This window comes from Cicer arietinum, chromosome 6 (assembly GCF_000331145.2).
Source record: "Cicer arietinum cultivar CDC Frontier isolate Library 1 chromosome 6, Cicar.CDCFrontier_v2.0, whole genome shotgun sequence".
NCBI classification, from domain to species: Eukaryota; Viridiplantae; Streptophyta; class Magnoliopsida; order Fabales; family Fabaceae; genus Cicer; species Cicer arietinum.
The window spans coordinates 28,148,598-28,163,995 of record NC_021165.2 but is presented as its reverse complement, the minus strand read 5'-3'; the positions used below and the strand labels follow the sequence as shown (position 1 = coordinate 28,163,995).

The 15,398-nt window shown below is 31.1% G+C and overlaps 1 protein-coding gene across 1 annotated transcript; it reads right to left on the bottom strand.

The window, feature by feature from the left end:
- Positions 1-13,063: 13,063 nt before the first annotated feature.
- On the bottom strand, positions 13,064-14,989 carry LOC101493121 (uncharacterized acetyltransferase At3g50280). The gene has a single exon (XM_004506726.4). The coding sequence runs from the start codon at positions 14,909-14,911 to the stop codon at positions 13,388-13,390; it is 1,524 nt and encodes a 507-aa protein (XP_004506783.1). The 5' UTR covers positions 14,912-14,989; the 3' UTR covers positions 13,064-13,387.
- Positions 14,990-15,398: the final 409 nt, after the last annotated feature.

Genomic DNA, 15,398 nt, shown 5'->3' with positions numbered 1-15,398 from the left:
AAACAAAGAGTTAAGACAAAACTGACAAAAAATAAGAAGAAAGTTGTTACTATTAAAAAACATGTGTAGATAATTTGGTATGTGGACGAATAAATAGAGCATCTTATTATATCAGATTTTTATATTATGTTTAATTTATTTTTTACATAATCAACTTTTAAAATAAAAAGTGGCACTTTATATAAACTAGTTTTAGATCGACCATTGAACTGGAATTTTCAATTTACTTTCTAAAATGATCTTGCTTTATGAATTAGGAAGCATAACTTTTGTCTTTATCCTTTGGAGTGATTTTTATACTGAAATAGTCTTCGTATATTTCTGGAGATATTCTAGAACATATTATAACTAATAGATCTAATCTCTTCTTTAGAAATCTGATCATTTTTGTTATTTTAGAACTGTGGAGAACATTCTTCGTTATACAGATTTCTGTCAAGAACGTTATTTGTTTCTCTAAATGGGATTGCTTCATTTTAATATGATCTGTTTTAAAATGATTGGTACCTATCTTTGATTAACACACTCAAACACACATGTTAAATACCAAAACATTTAGAATCATAATTATAAGTCTTAACTAACTTTTGTTTAGTTATCATAAAAATATTAATTTAAGATTTTGTCTCGACAATCTCCCCCTTTTTGATGATAACAAACATGTTAATTTAGATTTTAATTTTGATTCTAATAATAATCATAGAGAGCTTTTAGTTGAAAACTCCTCCTCAATATGTGCTAATCTTTTGAACCAACATATAATTTTCATTAATTTTACAATAATATTTTAGTCATACACATGGTTCTAATATACTTAAAATCTAAGAATTACTTATCCCCCTTTGTCATGGCAAAAAGGAATAGGAGAATAAATGCAATTAATTCAGAAAGACATTGATGGGGAAGAAGATCCTTCAGATGATGAAGACAGAGACGGTTGTGGCATTTCTGGAAAAGTTGGAAGTGGATTAGGTAGAGGAGGCTCAAGACCTAGCTTTGGAGCAAACTGGTTAGCCATCCAGTTCCTCAAAATAGCATGCTCTTTGTCCTGATGAGTTTGTCTAGCAATTATAGTCTGAAGAACAACAAATATTTTGGGGATTTTCTTGTAAGTCTTGGATGTTTCATTCTCTATCTTTGTTCTTTTGAATGGGCGCTGATCATCTTCGATGGGAGTGGATAAATGGGTATTCTAACAGGGTGTTGCGGTGGTGCAAAAAGATGATAAAGTGGCAAATGAAGTGTTAATTTGAGGAAGGGAGCATGTAGGAGCGGAATTTTGTGGCACTAATGGACCAAGAATGTCTGAATCTTAAAAGAGCAGATATTAACTGATTCCAAAAATGGAGGAACTGGTTTTTTTGGGGTGACACGAAGGCTGGTGACATAAGAGAGTTGTGCTTAATTTGAAGTGGATGACACATATCACTTTATAAAAACGGAGTGGTGAGAGTTTGAGAGGCAGAAACTGCAGCGGTTACCAGATCAAGTAATGGATTAAGATTTTGTAGAACTGGAGAAAGGGGAACCATTTGTGGAAACGGAGAATGTTCTTGATTTTTTTGGCTATTCTACATTGGTTTTGATTGTAGAGGTGTAGACAAATCTTTTTCTTTTAGTGGTAGGTGGAGTGAATGTAGCTTTGGGTGATGGTGGGATGGATGGAAGTTGTTTCATGTGAGAAATATTGTTGGAGGAAAATTTTGATATTTTAATGCGAGATGATTCTGTCATCAAAGGGATATTAAAATATCTAAAGATTTTTTAGAAAACCATACCATATGAGACAATGTTTCTCTTGTAGTCTTTGTTGATGGAAGCAATCATGCGGTAGATTATTAGGTGGGCAAATTCAACTTCTTGCAATGAAGAAGATGATAGATGACTAAAGCGTCATTATCATAAACATATTTGTGACTTCCATAATGGGGTAGTATGGAGTGATGACTGATGTTATTAGAATTCTTACAAAGGGGTTTTAGATCTGCTGAGAAGAAATTTGTGGATCCAACAATGAACAACTCTTGAAACACTTCCTATTTGGTAATGTTTAAGGCTGAATACCAGTTTTTTCTATAAATTGTTGGTCCTCTAGATGGCAGTTGAAGGATATTGGCAAGAATGAAAGGATTCAAGCGCATTTCAATGCCTTTTAGTTTTGAAACAATGAGTGATTTATCTGCAAAGGCTCGAATGACATCAGGATAAAAACAATCAGATATTTAAAGGAAGTTAGTATATCTAAGGGCATCATTGTGGTGTTTAATGGAGGTACCTTCATATTAAAGGTTTTCAAAAATGAAAACCTGACCAATGCCAATTGGTCTTTGAGCCCATTTGTCATTGTAAAGTTTCTAAAGTTTTGAAGGAATTAAGGGAGGAATGATGATTTTGGAAGAGGGTGGTTTGGTAGAGGAATTGGTGGTTGCTGGTTTGGAAGATTTTGTGGGTGCTGGGTTTGAAGTTTTGAGTGGAGAACGTTCTTGGGTTGATGGTTTGGACAAAGAACATTCTAGGTTTGAAGTTTTCTTAGCAAGTTTTTTAGAGTTTTTTAATTTTTGAGAGGCTAGAAATTGAGAGAGTGTTGAGGAGGATTTGGATGTCGGAATCTTTATTTTAGTTTGAGATGGGATGGACTTGGGTGGTATCACCTTGGAAGGGAATTTTTGGGATGTTGGGGATTTTGAGGGTACGAAGGGTTGTGATGAAGTGGCAGATTTTGGTTAGGGAATCTGTGGTGATGGCGTAGAGTCAGATTCATCATCATAAATTGTATAAATTGTTGAGTCTATGTTTTTGATTTTGAGGTGCCAATACATGCCAATATTTACATTGATATTCGTTTAGAAGATGAAGTGCTTGAACGGGTGTTGAGTGTTTTTTAAAGATTGGGTTGAGTCTGACTAATCGAGGGAGTTGTGCATTGGAATAAGGGTGGAAGAATGGTGGAGAGTGGAACAAGTGTAATCAATGGGGGCTGGACTCTGGGGACAATGACAAGTTGTCAAAAAATCTTCTCTCTAAAGAAGAGTGTGGAGATGTTGGTCTGGGTCGAGGTAATGGTGATGGTGAAGGAGATGGTAATAGTATTCTTGATTGAGGGTTCTTGTGTGATGATACCTTGGTACTCACCATTTGAGAAGACGAGAACTGAGGATGAAGGAGAAAGAGATATGATGTTTTGTAGAAAAAAGTGTGAAGTTTTTGTTTAGTGCAGAAAGATGAACGATTTTGAACTTTTGCAAATAGATTGTGAGAGGAGAGAGTGCCAAGCGTGGGATTTGATTGATTGGGCAGAAGTTATTGGGAATGAGGAGAGTGGAGATGATGTGGCAGTAATAGGCATGGGTACCCGTTACTTTTTGATGAGTATGGTATAGGTTCAAAAGCTGATTTTTGAATTATCTTCATAATGAAAATAATAAAGAACATTTTTGAGTTGTTTGAAAAAATAGACTCGAACGGAGAAAGTTCTTCGTTATGAACAAAATGATCTGGTTTCAGTTTTTAACAATTTTGAGTTGGATTTTCATTGATTGCTAATCTTTCTTTGATTGAATTAAAGTTTTCTTCAACAATAGGCTTTGTAAATGTTAGCTAACCGGTTCTTTGTATCAACAAAGATTAATTCAATTTCCTTTTTATTCACATGATCCATAATAAAGTGATGTTTTATTTCAATATGTTTAGATCTGGAATACTGAATAGGATTATTAGACAGAGATTAATGGCACTAGTATTATCATAGTAAATTGGAATAGGAAAGTAATTTACTGAAAAAGTCTTCAATTTGATTTTTGATCCATAAAACTAGGGAGCAACAACTTGCTGCTGAGACATATTCAGCTTCAGTGGTTGATAGAGCAATTTTGTTTTGTTTTCTGCATGACCAACTTATTAATGCTTCTCGTAGAAACTAACATGCACCACTTGTGCTTTTTCTTTCGATCTTATCTCTGACATAATCAACATCACAGTAAGCTACAAAATCAAAATGAGAACCTTTGTCATGCCAAATGCCAAGATCAGTAGTACCAACAAGATAACAACAACAAAAAAATTCTTTTTACAACTGTTAAATGAGATTCTTTTGGCGAAGATTGAAACCTAGCACATAATCCTACTGTAAATACAATATCAGACCTACTTGCAATTAAATAAAGTAAAGAACCAATCATTCCCCTATATTCTTTTTCAGAAAGTAATTTTCCATTTTCATCTTTGTCTAATGAAGAAGATGGATGCATGGGAGTAGTCAAAATTTTGGCTTCACTCATTTTATAATTTCTTAAAAGATCCTTTATATATATTGTGTATATATATATATATATATAAAAGAAAAAGAAAAAATATATATATATATATATATATATATATATATTTATTTATTTATTTTTCTTTTTTTTTTTTTTTTTTTACATATGAAAACTCCATCTTTGTGTTGTTTAATTTGCCATCCAAGAAAATACCTCAATTCTCCCATCATACTCATCTCAAATTCACTTTGCATGAGATATGAAAAATTCACACATTTTTTCATTAGTTGATCCAAAGATAATATCATCAACATACACTTGAACAATAAGTAAATCATTTTTATTTGTTTTCTTGAAAAGTGTTGTGTCAATTTTTCCTCGGGAAAATCCATTTTTTGATCAAAAAAGAGCTTAATCATTCATATCATGCTTTAGGAGCTTGTTTTCATCTATATAAAGCTTTAGTATGTTTAAAAACATGATTTGGTTTTTAACCTTGATGAACATAAACGTGTTCATTTAAAAAGCCATTTAAGAATGCACTTTTAACATCCATTTGCAAAAGTTTGATAAGTTTATGATATGCATATGCAAGAAGAGTTCGTATAGCTTCTAACCTTCCAACTGGAGCAAATGTTTCATCATAGTCTATACCTTCTTGTTGATTATAACCTTGAACAACCAACCTTGCTTTATTTCTTACAACCTTACCTTCTCCATCTAACTAGTTTCTAAATACCCATCTTGTTCCAATGATTGTTTGATCTTGTGGATCTAGAATAGGAGTCCAAACTTCATTCTTTTCAAATTGAAGAAGTTCTTCCTTCATTGCTTCAATCCAAGATTGATAAATTATGGCTTCTTTGATGGATTTTGGTTCTATTTGGGATATCATTGTCATGTTGTTGTTGACATCATCTTTAAATTGCATCCTTGTTCTAATCTCATAAGCTATATCTCCAATAATTTGATTTTGAGGATGATCACCTATTAGTTTCCAACTTCTAGGAGGAGTTTGAAACGAAGATTGTTTATCTATTTTCTTTTCCTGGGGAACAATCTGTTGTGACTGTCCAGATTGTTCTTCCTCCTCATCATCTCTTTTTCTTAAATCAAGATCATCAAACTCATCAAATAATACATGCATACTTATTTCAACAGTTTTAGTTTTCAAATTAAAAATGTGATATCCTTTAGATTCTGTTGAATATCCTAAAAAGATAACTTTGTATGATTTTGCATCAAATTTTCCTAAGTTATCTTTGTTATTCAAGATGTAGCAGTAGCATCCATAGATATGAAAATATGAAGTATTCTGCTTCCTTTTTTTTTCAGATTTCATAGGGTGTTTTGTTTATGATTTCCCTTATGGATACACGATTCAAAATGTAGCATGAAGTATTGATAGCTTCAGCCCATCAATACTTTTCAACATTTGATTCTTTCAATTTATTCTTTTCATCTCTTGTAATGTTCTATTTTTTTGTTCAACAATTCCATTTTGTTGAGGAGTTCTTACACAAGATAGATTATGAGAGATGTCAAGTTCATCAAAACATGATTTACAAGACACATTTATGAATTCTCCTACATGATTACTTCTCACATATGTTATATCGAATTCTTTTTCATTTTGAAATTTTTTATAGATTGTTTTATAAGCATCAAATGCATCATCCTTTTTTTTAAAAATAGTACCCATGTGTATCGAGAAAAATCATCAACAATAACAAACCCGTATTTCATACCTCATAGGCTAGTGGTTTTGATAGTACCAAAAAAATCAATGTGAAGTAGTTCAAGAGGTTTTTTAGTTGATATAAAATCTTTTGAATGAAAACTATTCTTAACTTGTTTTCCTTTTGCACAAGCTTCACATACTTTATCCTTATCAAAGTTAATTTTAGGAAGTCCTCTTACAAGATCTAATTTTGATAAAATTGAAATAGTTTTCATACTCACATGTCCAGTTCGCTTATGCCATATCCATTTGTCTTTGTTAATGAACAAGAAACATGATTCAACTGGTAATTCTTCAATGTATAAAACATAAAGATTTTTCTTTCTAGATGCAGAAAATAAAATCTCACCAGAGTTTGTCATTCTGACTTCGTATATGTTTAGTTTAAGAATAATTTCAAAACTATTATCACAAAGTTGACAAATGCTTAGAAGATTATGTTTCAATCCTTCAACATATTGAACATTTATAATTGTAGCATAATTTTCATTACATATGACACATTTACCTTTGATTTTTGCTTGATCATTGTTCCCAAATGTTACTAATCATCCATCTTTTTTTATGAAGGACATAAAACTTTGTTTATCTACTATCATATATCTTGAACAACCATTGTCCAAGAACCATGACTTTTTATTGGTATTTCGTGAACCATTCTGTATTCAATGTTACATATTTTTTAGGTACCCATTTTGTCTTGGGTCCTTGAGGTTTAGTTTTTCTTTTTATACTTGATTTTTTAAAATAACATTGTGATTCATCATGTCCAATTTTTAAGTAGAAAGGGCATTTTCTTACTGAAGTTGTGTCCAAAACGTTATATTTTTTTGAAATTTTGAGAAGAATGTTCTTGTCTGTTCGCAAAACGTTCTTGGGGTTTAAATGACCCTTTTACTTTAAATTTTTCAACTTTTTTTTTGAAATAATAGGCATATTCTATATGTCCAATTTTTTTTACAATATGAACTTCTTTAGAAATAACTGTCATATTCTAGATGTCATCCTTTCTAGCTTTGTCAAATATCCCTACTTGGGATCCCATAATTTTTTGAAATGTTTCAATGGATGTGATAAAGTTTCCTAAGTCATGTTTGAGAATTTCATTTTTGTTTTAAGAATAATGTTCTCCTTTGGAATCATAGAACATTCTTGGTTTACAATTTCATCAGTTTCCTTAAAATGAGATTCTTACATGTTATGAATGATGTTTTTTAGTTCATCAATCATCACATGAGCTTTCTCTTTTTCCCTTTTTTCTTTTAAAACTTATTCTTTTAAAGAGCTACATTTTTTAACAATCAAATTTGAATCATTAAGTAAGCTATCAAAATCTTTTTTAATTTGTTCATATAAGGGACATAGTTCAGAATTTATTACCTTCTTATCTTCAGAGTTTGCCATCAAACATAAGTTGGCTTCTTCAGGGTCCTCTGTTTTTGATTCATCAGAATCATCCCAGGTCACCATCATTGATATCTTCTTGAAATAAAATTTATTCGGTTCTCTTTTGTTCAAGGGACATTTAGTCTTGTAATACATCAAGATGAAGAACACTTGTTAGTAATGTTCTCCATTCTTGTCTGTTCAAAATCTATAAAAAGGCATATTGCTTTTTCTCTAACACTTGTTAGGTGTTCAACTTTAGAGGCCGAGCACTGATGCCAATTGTAGTAGCAATGTCAATTTACAAGAAAGGGGTTTTGAATTGTAAATTCACCCTTTTAAAAATTCATGTTAAAAACTTAAGAAAATAACTCAAGATTGATTTTGGTTGTAAAAATAGAAAACGGATAAAATTCTTGGTTAGTTAAAATCAGAAATTCAGTTAATGTATTTAACTTTATAATAAATCATATTGAAAGTAAATAGATAAGGGAAGATATACCACACAAGGATATATCATGGTTCATCCAACACATGCTACGTCCAGTCCTCACAACTGTGAGATTTTCCACTAAGTTTTCAAAACAAAGAACCTTCTTAGTTTTACAGCACCTAGCTCAAATCAACCTCGATCTGTTACAAAGTTAAAACATTTCTACCCATAAAGGAGTTCAATCAGGTCACCTATCAACCTTGATAGGATTTCTTACAATCTACCCAAACTATATTAAACTCTTATAGTTCGAGTTTTATAATAATGATGGGATTGTTTTGTTAGAATCTGAGAAGGCTCAACACTTGTTTGAGTTTTGATTCTTTGACAAAAAAATACACGAGAATGATTCTATGAATCGAATGAGAAAAATTAGAATTGATTCAATGTATGTGAGTGAGAGAAATTCAAGTATGATTGAAATGAGTAATGAATTGCTTAGTACTTGAAGCTCTGATTTTTCCTTGAGCTTGACCTTCCTTTTATAGGCTTTAGGATGTTTAATGATAGTCAAAAAGAGTTGTTGGACGTGCTCTGCTGTCATGTGTCAAATTTGACCAAAGACTAATTTATATGATTAAAAATATTCAAGTCTTTGAACACTTTTGAGTTCTGTTTGACTGGTTTGGATTTCTTCATTCTTTACTAAGACAATCCTTTGTTTGTGCATATAAACCTCTTAGAGAGATGCTTAATCGATTCAGATTAAAAATGTCTTTTGAATCGTGCAAAATAGGCTGAAGAATGATGAAATAAGGCTAGAGAATGATGTAACAAAATTGGAGAATAATGATCAGTAAGCTGGAGAATGTTCGTATCATTCTGGAGAAAGATGTTTGCTGCTTAAGATCAAGTGTAACAAGCTGGAGAATGTTTATCAATCTGGAGACTGATGTTACACTATTGTCCAAAATGATCACGATGTTGTTAAGAATATTCAGATATGTCTGGTCTTGCTAATTCGTGATCTTCTCTCTTTGTGATTCGAGTAGTTTCTTTGAATCTGATCATCTCAATTTGTTCCTTGACAAGTGCTGATGATATATGTGTAAAATCTAGAGGCTAAAACTTCTTTTAAATAGTGGAGATTGATTGTTCTTGAAGCTGTGACGATCATTCTTCAAATTGGAGAACATTCTCTGTTTTCCAGATTTTGTTATAATTTTCTCCATTCTTGTCTGTTCAGTTTGTTGCATTTTTATGCTGATTTATTTGCTTTGTTTAAATCTTATCTTTAAATTAATACACTCAAAAACACAAGTTAAATTAACATAACATTTAGAATCATAATTAACATTCTTAATTAACTTTTTGTTTGTTTTCATCAAAATATTAAATTGAGAATTTGTCTCAATAAAAGATAGAATTGTTTGTGTAATATGGATTAAGTCAAGATGCTTGGAAAAGTGATGGACATTAAAATAATTATGATTACTATTTATTCCACATAACAAAAGATGAACTATAAATTATTACATGATTGGACGTGAATATGAACCCATAAATGACATTAATGCATTTGAAAATTTTAGATTCAATTTTACTTTAAATTGTTACCCCAAAAATGTTATATTTTTATTTTCATAAAAAAAAAGTTGAATGTGTTAGAAAAATGTTGAAATTAACGGTATAATCAATCTTTGTGGGAACGATATTTATTTATACTACTTGTAATTGAATGTGTATACTTCAATACCTACATTTTATTGCAACTGAGCGGTTTAGGATGCATTAGGTTAAGACTGTTATCACTCATTTGAATCATCACACGAATCTTTCAGTTATGCAAGCTCATCAGTTTGAAGAAGATAAGAGAAAGATGGAAACTACTCCCTAAGCTAGTGGGATAAGAAGTATCATGTATGAAAATGAGAGTGAACAAATGGTGCTCAATTGATAGTGGAAGTGAACGAATGGTGATAAGAGGGACGAGAATGTCGTAAATGATAGTGTCGATCAGAGTGATCGACACTGTTACAAAAAAATCATTCCCACTAAAATTAAAACTAATTTTACAAGAATTAAAACTAAAGAGTACATATAAAGAAACAAACAAAAAAAAATTACAATAATCAAAATCAAACAAAAAAAAATTAATGACTAAAAGCTAAAAAATGTAAAATTGCAAAAATCATTCATATATTTGAACTATATTTTTCATTATTTACGTATACAAACTATAATAGTAGACCTACTTTTTTTTTTTTTCTTTTGATTTTTCATGAAGGGTCCATAGTAAATATAACAGCTTAGATGTTGCATCCATGTTGGAAATAATCACAACAATTAAATAATACACCACGGGACATGTTCAAATAAAACAGAGCATCACAAAAGCTTGGCTGCTTGACCATTTTGTAGCCTCTGGTGGTTTAATTTCACATCACATTTTAATTATTATATAAATTTTCAATTATAAATGCGCTCACATTTTAATTATTATATAAATTTTCAATTATAAATGCGCTCACATTTATCCACAACTTTATCCTCTTTTCTTCTTATCGTAAAAAAAATCTTTATCCTCATTTTCAATCCATAATATCGTTATCGGCAATATTGCCACACAAATCTTAAATAAATCATTAAAAAAAATTAACATACGTTTCAATGATATTTATTAAAAGATTAAAAACAGAAAATATTATTTTAAAAGTTATGCGTTCAATATTTTATAAAGTAATTATTCTACTGAAATTTATTTTTATTTTTTTATTTTTGTATTCTTAATAAAATATCCTAAAATTATAATGTATTGGTAAATGACAGTTTAACAAAAGATTTTAAGTTTAATAAGAGATAGAAATAGGGGGATCATCTAAGGTTGTTATTCTTTTTTGGTTGGAGGTGAAGGATTATATGATTTGACGTGGAGGGTGGTTAGCGGTCGGAATAGGTTCAAACTTTAAAGGTATGAGTCTGAGCTACGATTAATTTTTTAGGCTTAAGTTTGGTCTATGGTCTATCATAGGTTTTTTCTTTTCAGTCTGACCTGATTTTTTAAAAGTTTTGTCTTGTCTGGAAGCCTATTTAAAAGCATTATTCACATTAAAACATTTAAATGTTCTACTCATACCACATTGATACTCTCCACATACCAATATCAATGTATATATATATATATATATATATATTAAACAAAAAATAATTTTTCTAACAAAATGATTTTAAAAAAATATGAAACAAACATCCTTTAAACCCTAAAATATAATTTTTGATTTAAAAAAATAAATTCTTTTCTGAAACAAACGCATTCATTATTACCTCTCAAATAAATATAGAACGACTATTGATTATGGAACGACTAACAAATATGGAATCGCTACCGAATATTGAATGACTACTAAGTGATTGTCAAATTGATAGAACTTAAAATAGGAAATAATATTATTAATATAATAATAAAAAATAACATTAATAAATAATAAAATATATATAGGCCGGTTTGTCAGACCTAATAGGTTTTTTTATAAGCCTCAACCTGACCTATTTGAAATAAATAGACTTTAAAAATAGCCCGAGTCTAATTTTTTTATTAAATAGATCATACTAGGCTAAATCATAAGTAAGTCAGGTCATAGACTCCTGATGAACGACCTAGCCTATTCTCATCCCTAAGGATGGTGGAAATTGGAGTTTACAAATGATTCGAGGTTAAGAAAGAACTAAAATTTGACATCTTATAGTACGTACATGACACAATTTTTTATTTTTACAAATAAATAAGTTTTATTCAAGTGTAAATAGAAATAATACAAGCAAATGTATGATGTTTTGAAACATTTATCATCTATATTTTGATATTAAAACTAATTAAAAAACAAAAATTACGTTAACAATACACATAATTATTTCATAAGTTAATGATAGATAATTAAACCAAAACTTAATGTTAACAATTAAATTAATTTTTTTTCACGTATTTTTTATCTATATTTTGATATCGAAATTAATTAAAAATACACATAATGATTTTAGAAGTTAATGAAAGATAATCAAATTGAAATATTAATCTTAACTAAATTAATTTCTTCCGCATATGACCATTGGTAAAAAATAATACAAAATTTATAGTCTTTAATTTGATTCGTTTTTTAAAGAAAAAAATATATTTGTTAGTTTTGACCGATATCGATTATAGGTGGTTTTTAACATTGTCAACTTAATCACATGCTAATAAATCATATGTAAGACTGAGACAATACTGAACTTGGTGACAATCTCCATAAATTCTTTATTTAAAGTATGGTATCGACATAATAGCTTGTTATCTTTGTGAACACCGCACTTAGACGAGAAAACAAATAATTTTACACCTTGATGACAAATAAACTAAACATCTCATTCAAACGAAGAAATAAAAAATAGAACACTAAGAAAATTTTAAATACATGTAAAGAGCTTCTTATTTAAATAAAAAAATAAAATAATTTGAAAGGATAATTACTAATTAAAAAATAATCCTAAGTTACTCATCCAATGGACGAAGAAAAAGAGAGATCGAGTTTTTTTTAAGAAACGATAGAGGCCAAATGACACAATTTTTATGGGATGAGATAACATGTGGAGTATCATAATGATTCTAAGACGCTTTCAAATGCACTTATTCAACTTGTCTTTACTTTGTAGGTGGTTGTGGAGAGGACTCACCGTAGTATACTATTTGAAAATGACTTATTAATTACACATATGCAGTAGATGCTAAAATTCTTAATGTGGAATCTATGCTCAATATTAAGGAAGGGTAATTTAGATTGAAATTGGTTCAGAGGTGAAAACATATCTTTTTGGAAGGATTGGTGGCTTGATGATTGCCACAACTTTACAGTGCTTCAATTCATCATGATGCTAAAGTCTCATACATGGGTTGTTGGTGGGGTAATAAGTGGGATTGGTGTGTATTTGCATCTTGTCCAAAAGATTATGGAAGTGGCCGGATTTTCATATATAGAGTGGGACAATGAAGTTTAAAACAATTTCAATCTTTTCAGTTAGATTTGTAGAGGTAAGAATCGTAAGAAGATATCTCCTTTAGTGTGATTGACAATATTTAGTGGATCGGACAGCCCTTCAAAGGTGACTTTTTGTAATGAATGAATTTTTATTATCCCTTGTACTCGTAATAAAATACTGTTTATAAATTATAAGTTCGCTTGTTAGGATTACCTTAAAAAAAACAACCTCACAAAAGAAGTAACAGCACATTTTCTTTTTCTATTTTCAATTTCATTTATCAAATATCATTATTACTTTCCCTTCCTGTTATTAATCACCTGGAAAGTGAAAAAGCAATGAAAATCACGTACAGAAAATCATTACTACTATATTGGTAGGGTCAACCAAACCAACCAAACAGTCCCTAAAAACACTGACCCCACATCTTTGAACCTACGTTGACCCAACAATTCAAAACGACACCCAAATCCAATCCACTATTGTCGTATGCCGTTTGTTTCATCCTCAACTCATAATCATCATAACTTAACCGCGAGATCATACATGTGGTTTCACTCACACTACTTGTTGAGTAACATACTGCATAAAATCGATGTCGTTTTCAAGTCCATCCATAGTTTGAGGTGCCAAAACGACTTCAAGATCAACACTTCCATTTCCTTCTCTACCAGGAAAAGCAGAAATTTTACCATCAAATTTATTCGCTTTACCACTACGAATAACCAAAGGTTTACCCCACCCAAAATCATTGTCGTACATAGGAAAACGCGGTGAACTACCCATAGTTATCATAGCACCATCGAAATTTCCAAGTGGAAAAAGCCTAGGTGCATTTTCCCAATCTTCTACTCCGTGGCGTACCGTAGCGTTATCGTGTGCTACCACGTTTTTATGAAGTAGCTCAGCGCAGAACCTTAGATCTTTCGTGATTATTTCATTAACTGAAGCAACGGTTGGGATGCTTTGAATCGCGTTACCGAAGTAAAACCCGTCCATCTTTGGTTCTAATCTGTGACGACAATTCACCGCCATACGAAACGTCGAGGTTTTGGAAAAATCTAATTTCCTCGCACGTGTCACAGAACGCCATAACTGTGCACATAACGATTGAAACGATGAGATCTCGTTTCTAACGTTTGTTCTTCTGTTACTGTTACCGTTAGAATTAACGTTTTTCCAACCGTCGTTCACTTGTTTTTTCATCTCCTCCGTTGGATCTATTAAACCGTTACCTTTACCGTTAACGATCCCATTCCCATAAGAAGTAACGTTTTTCCAACTGTCGTTTACTTGTTTTTTAATCTCCTCCGTTGGATCTGATAAACCGTTACCGTTGCTGTTACTGTAACCGTTTGCTTTCTGTTTGAGTTTCTGAATGGATTCACGAGAGAAATGGAAGACGCGTTCACGGAGAGGTTCATTGACGTCGAACGTTACGGTAGGACCGCCGGCGGGGATAGGTAGAACGGCGTTTGAGTTGAAGATTGTATCTCTTGTAAAATCCGGCAAGTTTGAAATCTTGACGGCGCCGGCGTTTTTAGTGACTGCGGCGAACGTGTTAAAGAAGTGCCAAAACGAAGTTCCATCAGTTACGGAATGATTAACAGTACAACCTATGAAAACACCGTCGGCGAGTTCGGTAATTTGAACGGCGGCGAGTGGATTATTGTGACCGGAATAAGAAATCATCATATCATGAGCGAAGAATTCTTTGAAGCAAGGATGAACATCGAGAAGAGAAGGTGAAATGATGGCGTTTAGTGTTAAGTGTTTGGCTTTGGAGTGAATGAAATCGACACCGGCGTCGTTACAGGTGATGTAAACGTAACCGTCGGAATCGGTGGTGAGTCTACCGGCGAGAGGAGGGAAGTGAGAGAGAGAAATTGAAAGAGAGTGTTTGAGAGTGGAAATTAGGTTTTCAAAGGAATAAGGGGGTGTAGAAAGTAAAATACCTTTTTGTATGTAGTGACATGAAAGCATTGGGAGATCAGAAACAGAGAGTTTTAAAGGTTTTATTGATGATTTTTGATCGGGGTAGATTGTGCATTTGGAAACTATGGTTGTGGAAGAAGAAGGCATTTTTTTTTTGTGTTCTTGTTTTATTTTTTATATGTGTGATTGTAATGCTTGGTTGGTTCTAAAGTGAAAGGGTGGAGTGGCCTTTTATAGGTGGAGGAAAGTGTTTTCTAATCCCTGCCACAAAATAATGGAGGTTTAAGATTCTTTCCATGATGTTTTGTTTGCGCGTCAAAAATTAATTTTGATTGAATTTTATTTACAATTAAATTAAATAAAAAAATAGTTTATGTTAGATATATTTATATAAAAATGAATTAAACTACAAATTTTAATATAAAAATTATATTTAAATTAAAAAACTACAAATCAATAAATTAAAGTTAATTTTAAAAATATAAAAAATATGTCAATGATCTAAATATTGTGATTTATTATCTCTATAAAAAGTATATTATTTATAAATAAATTAAATATTTAGAGATTTTTAATTTATTTAAGTATCACTCACTTTAGAACATAAAAAGTGATACTTTACTCGTAACACACA

What these genes read in the sequence shown, in the direction of transcription:
- LOC101493121 (XM_004506726.4), bottom strand. Translation starts at nt 14,911, where the DNA reads ATGCCTTCTTCTTCCACAACCATAGTTTCCAAATGCACAATCTACCCC.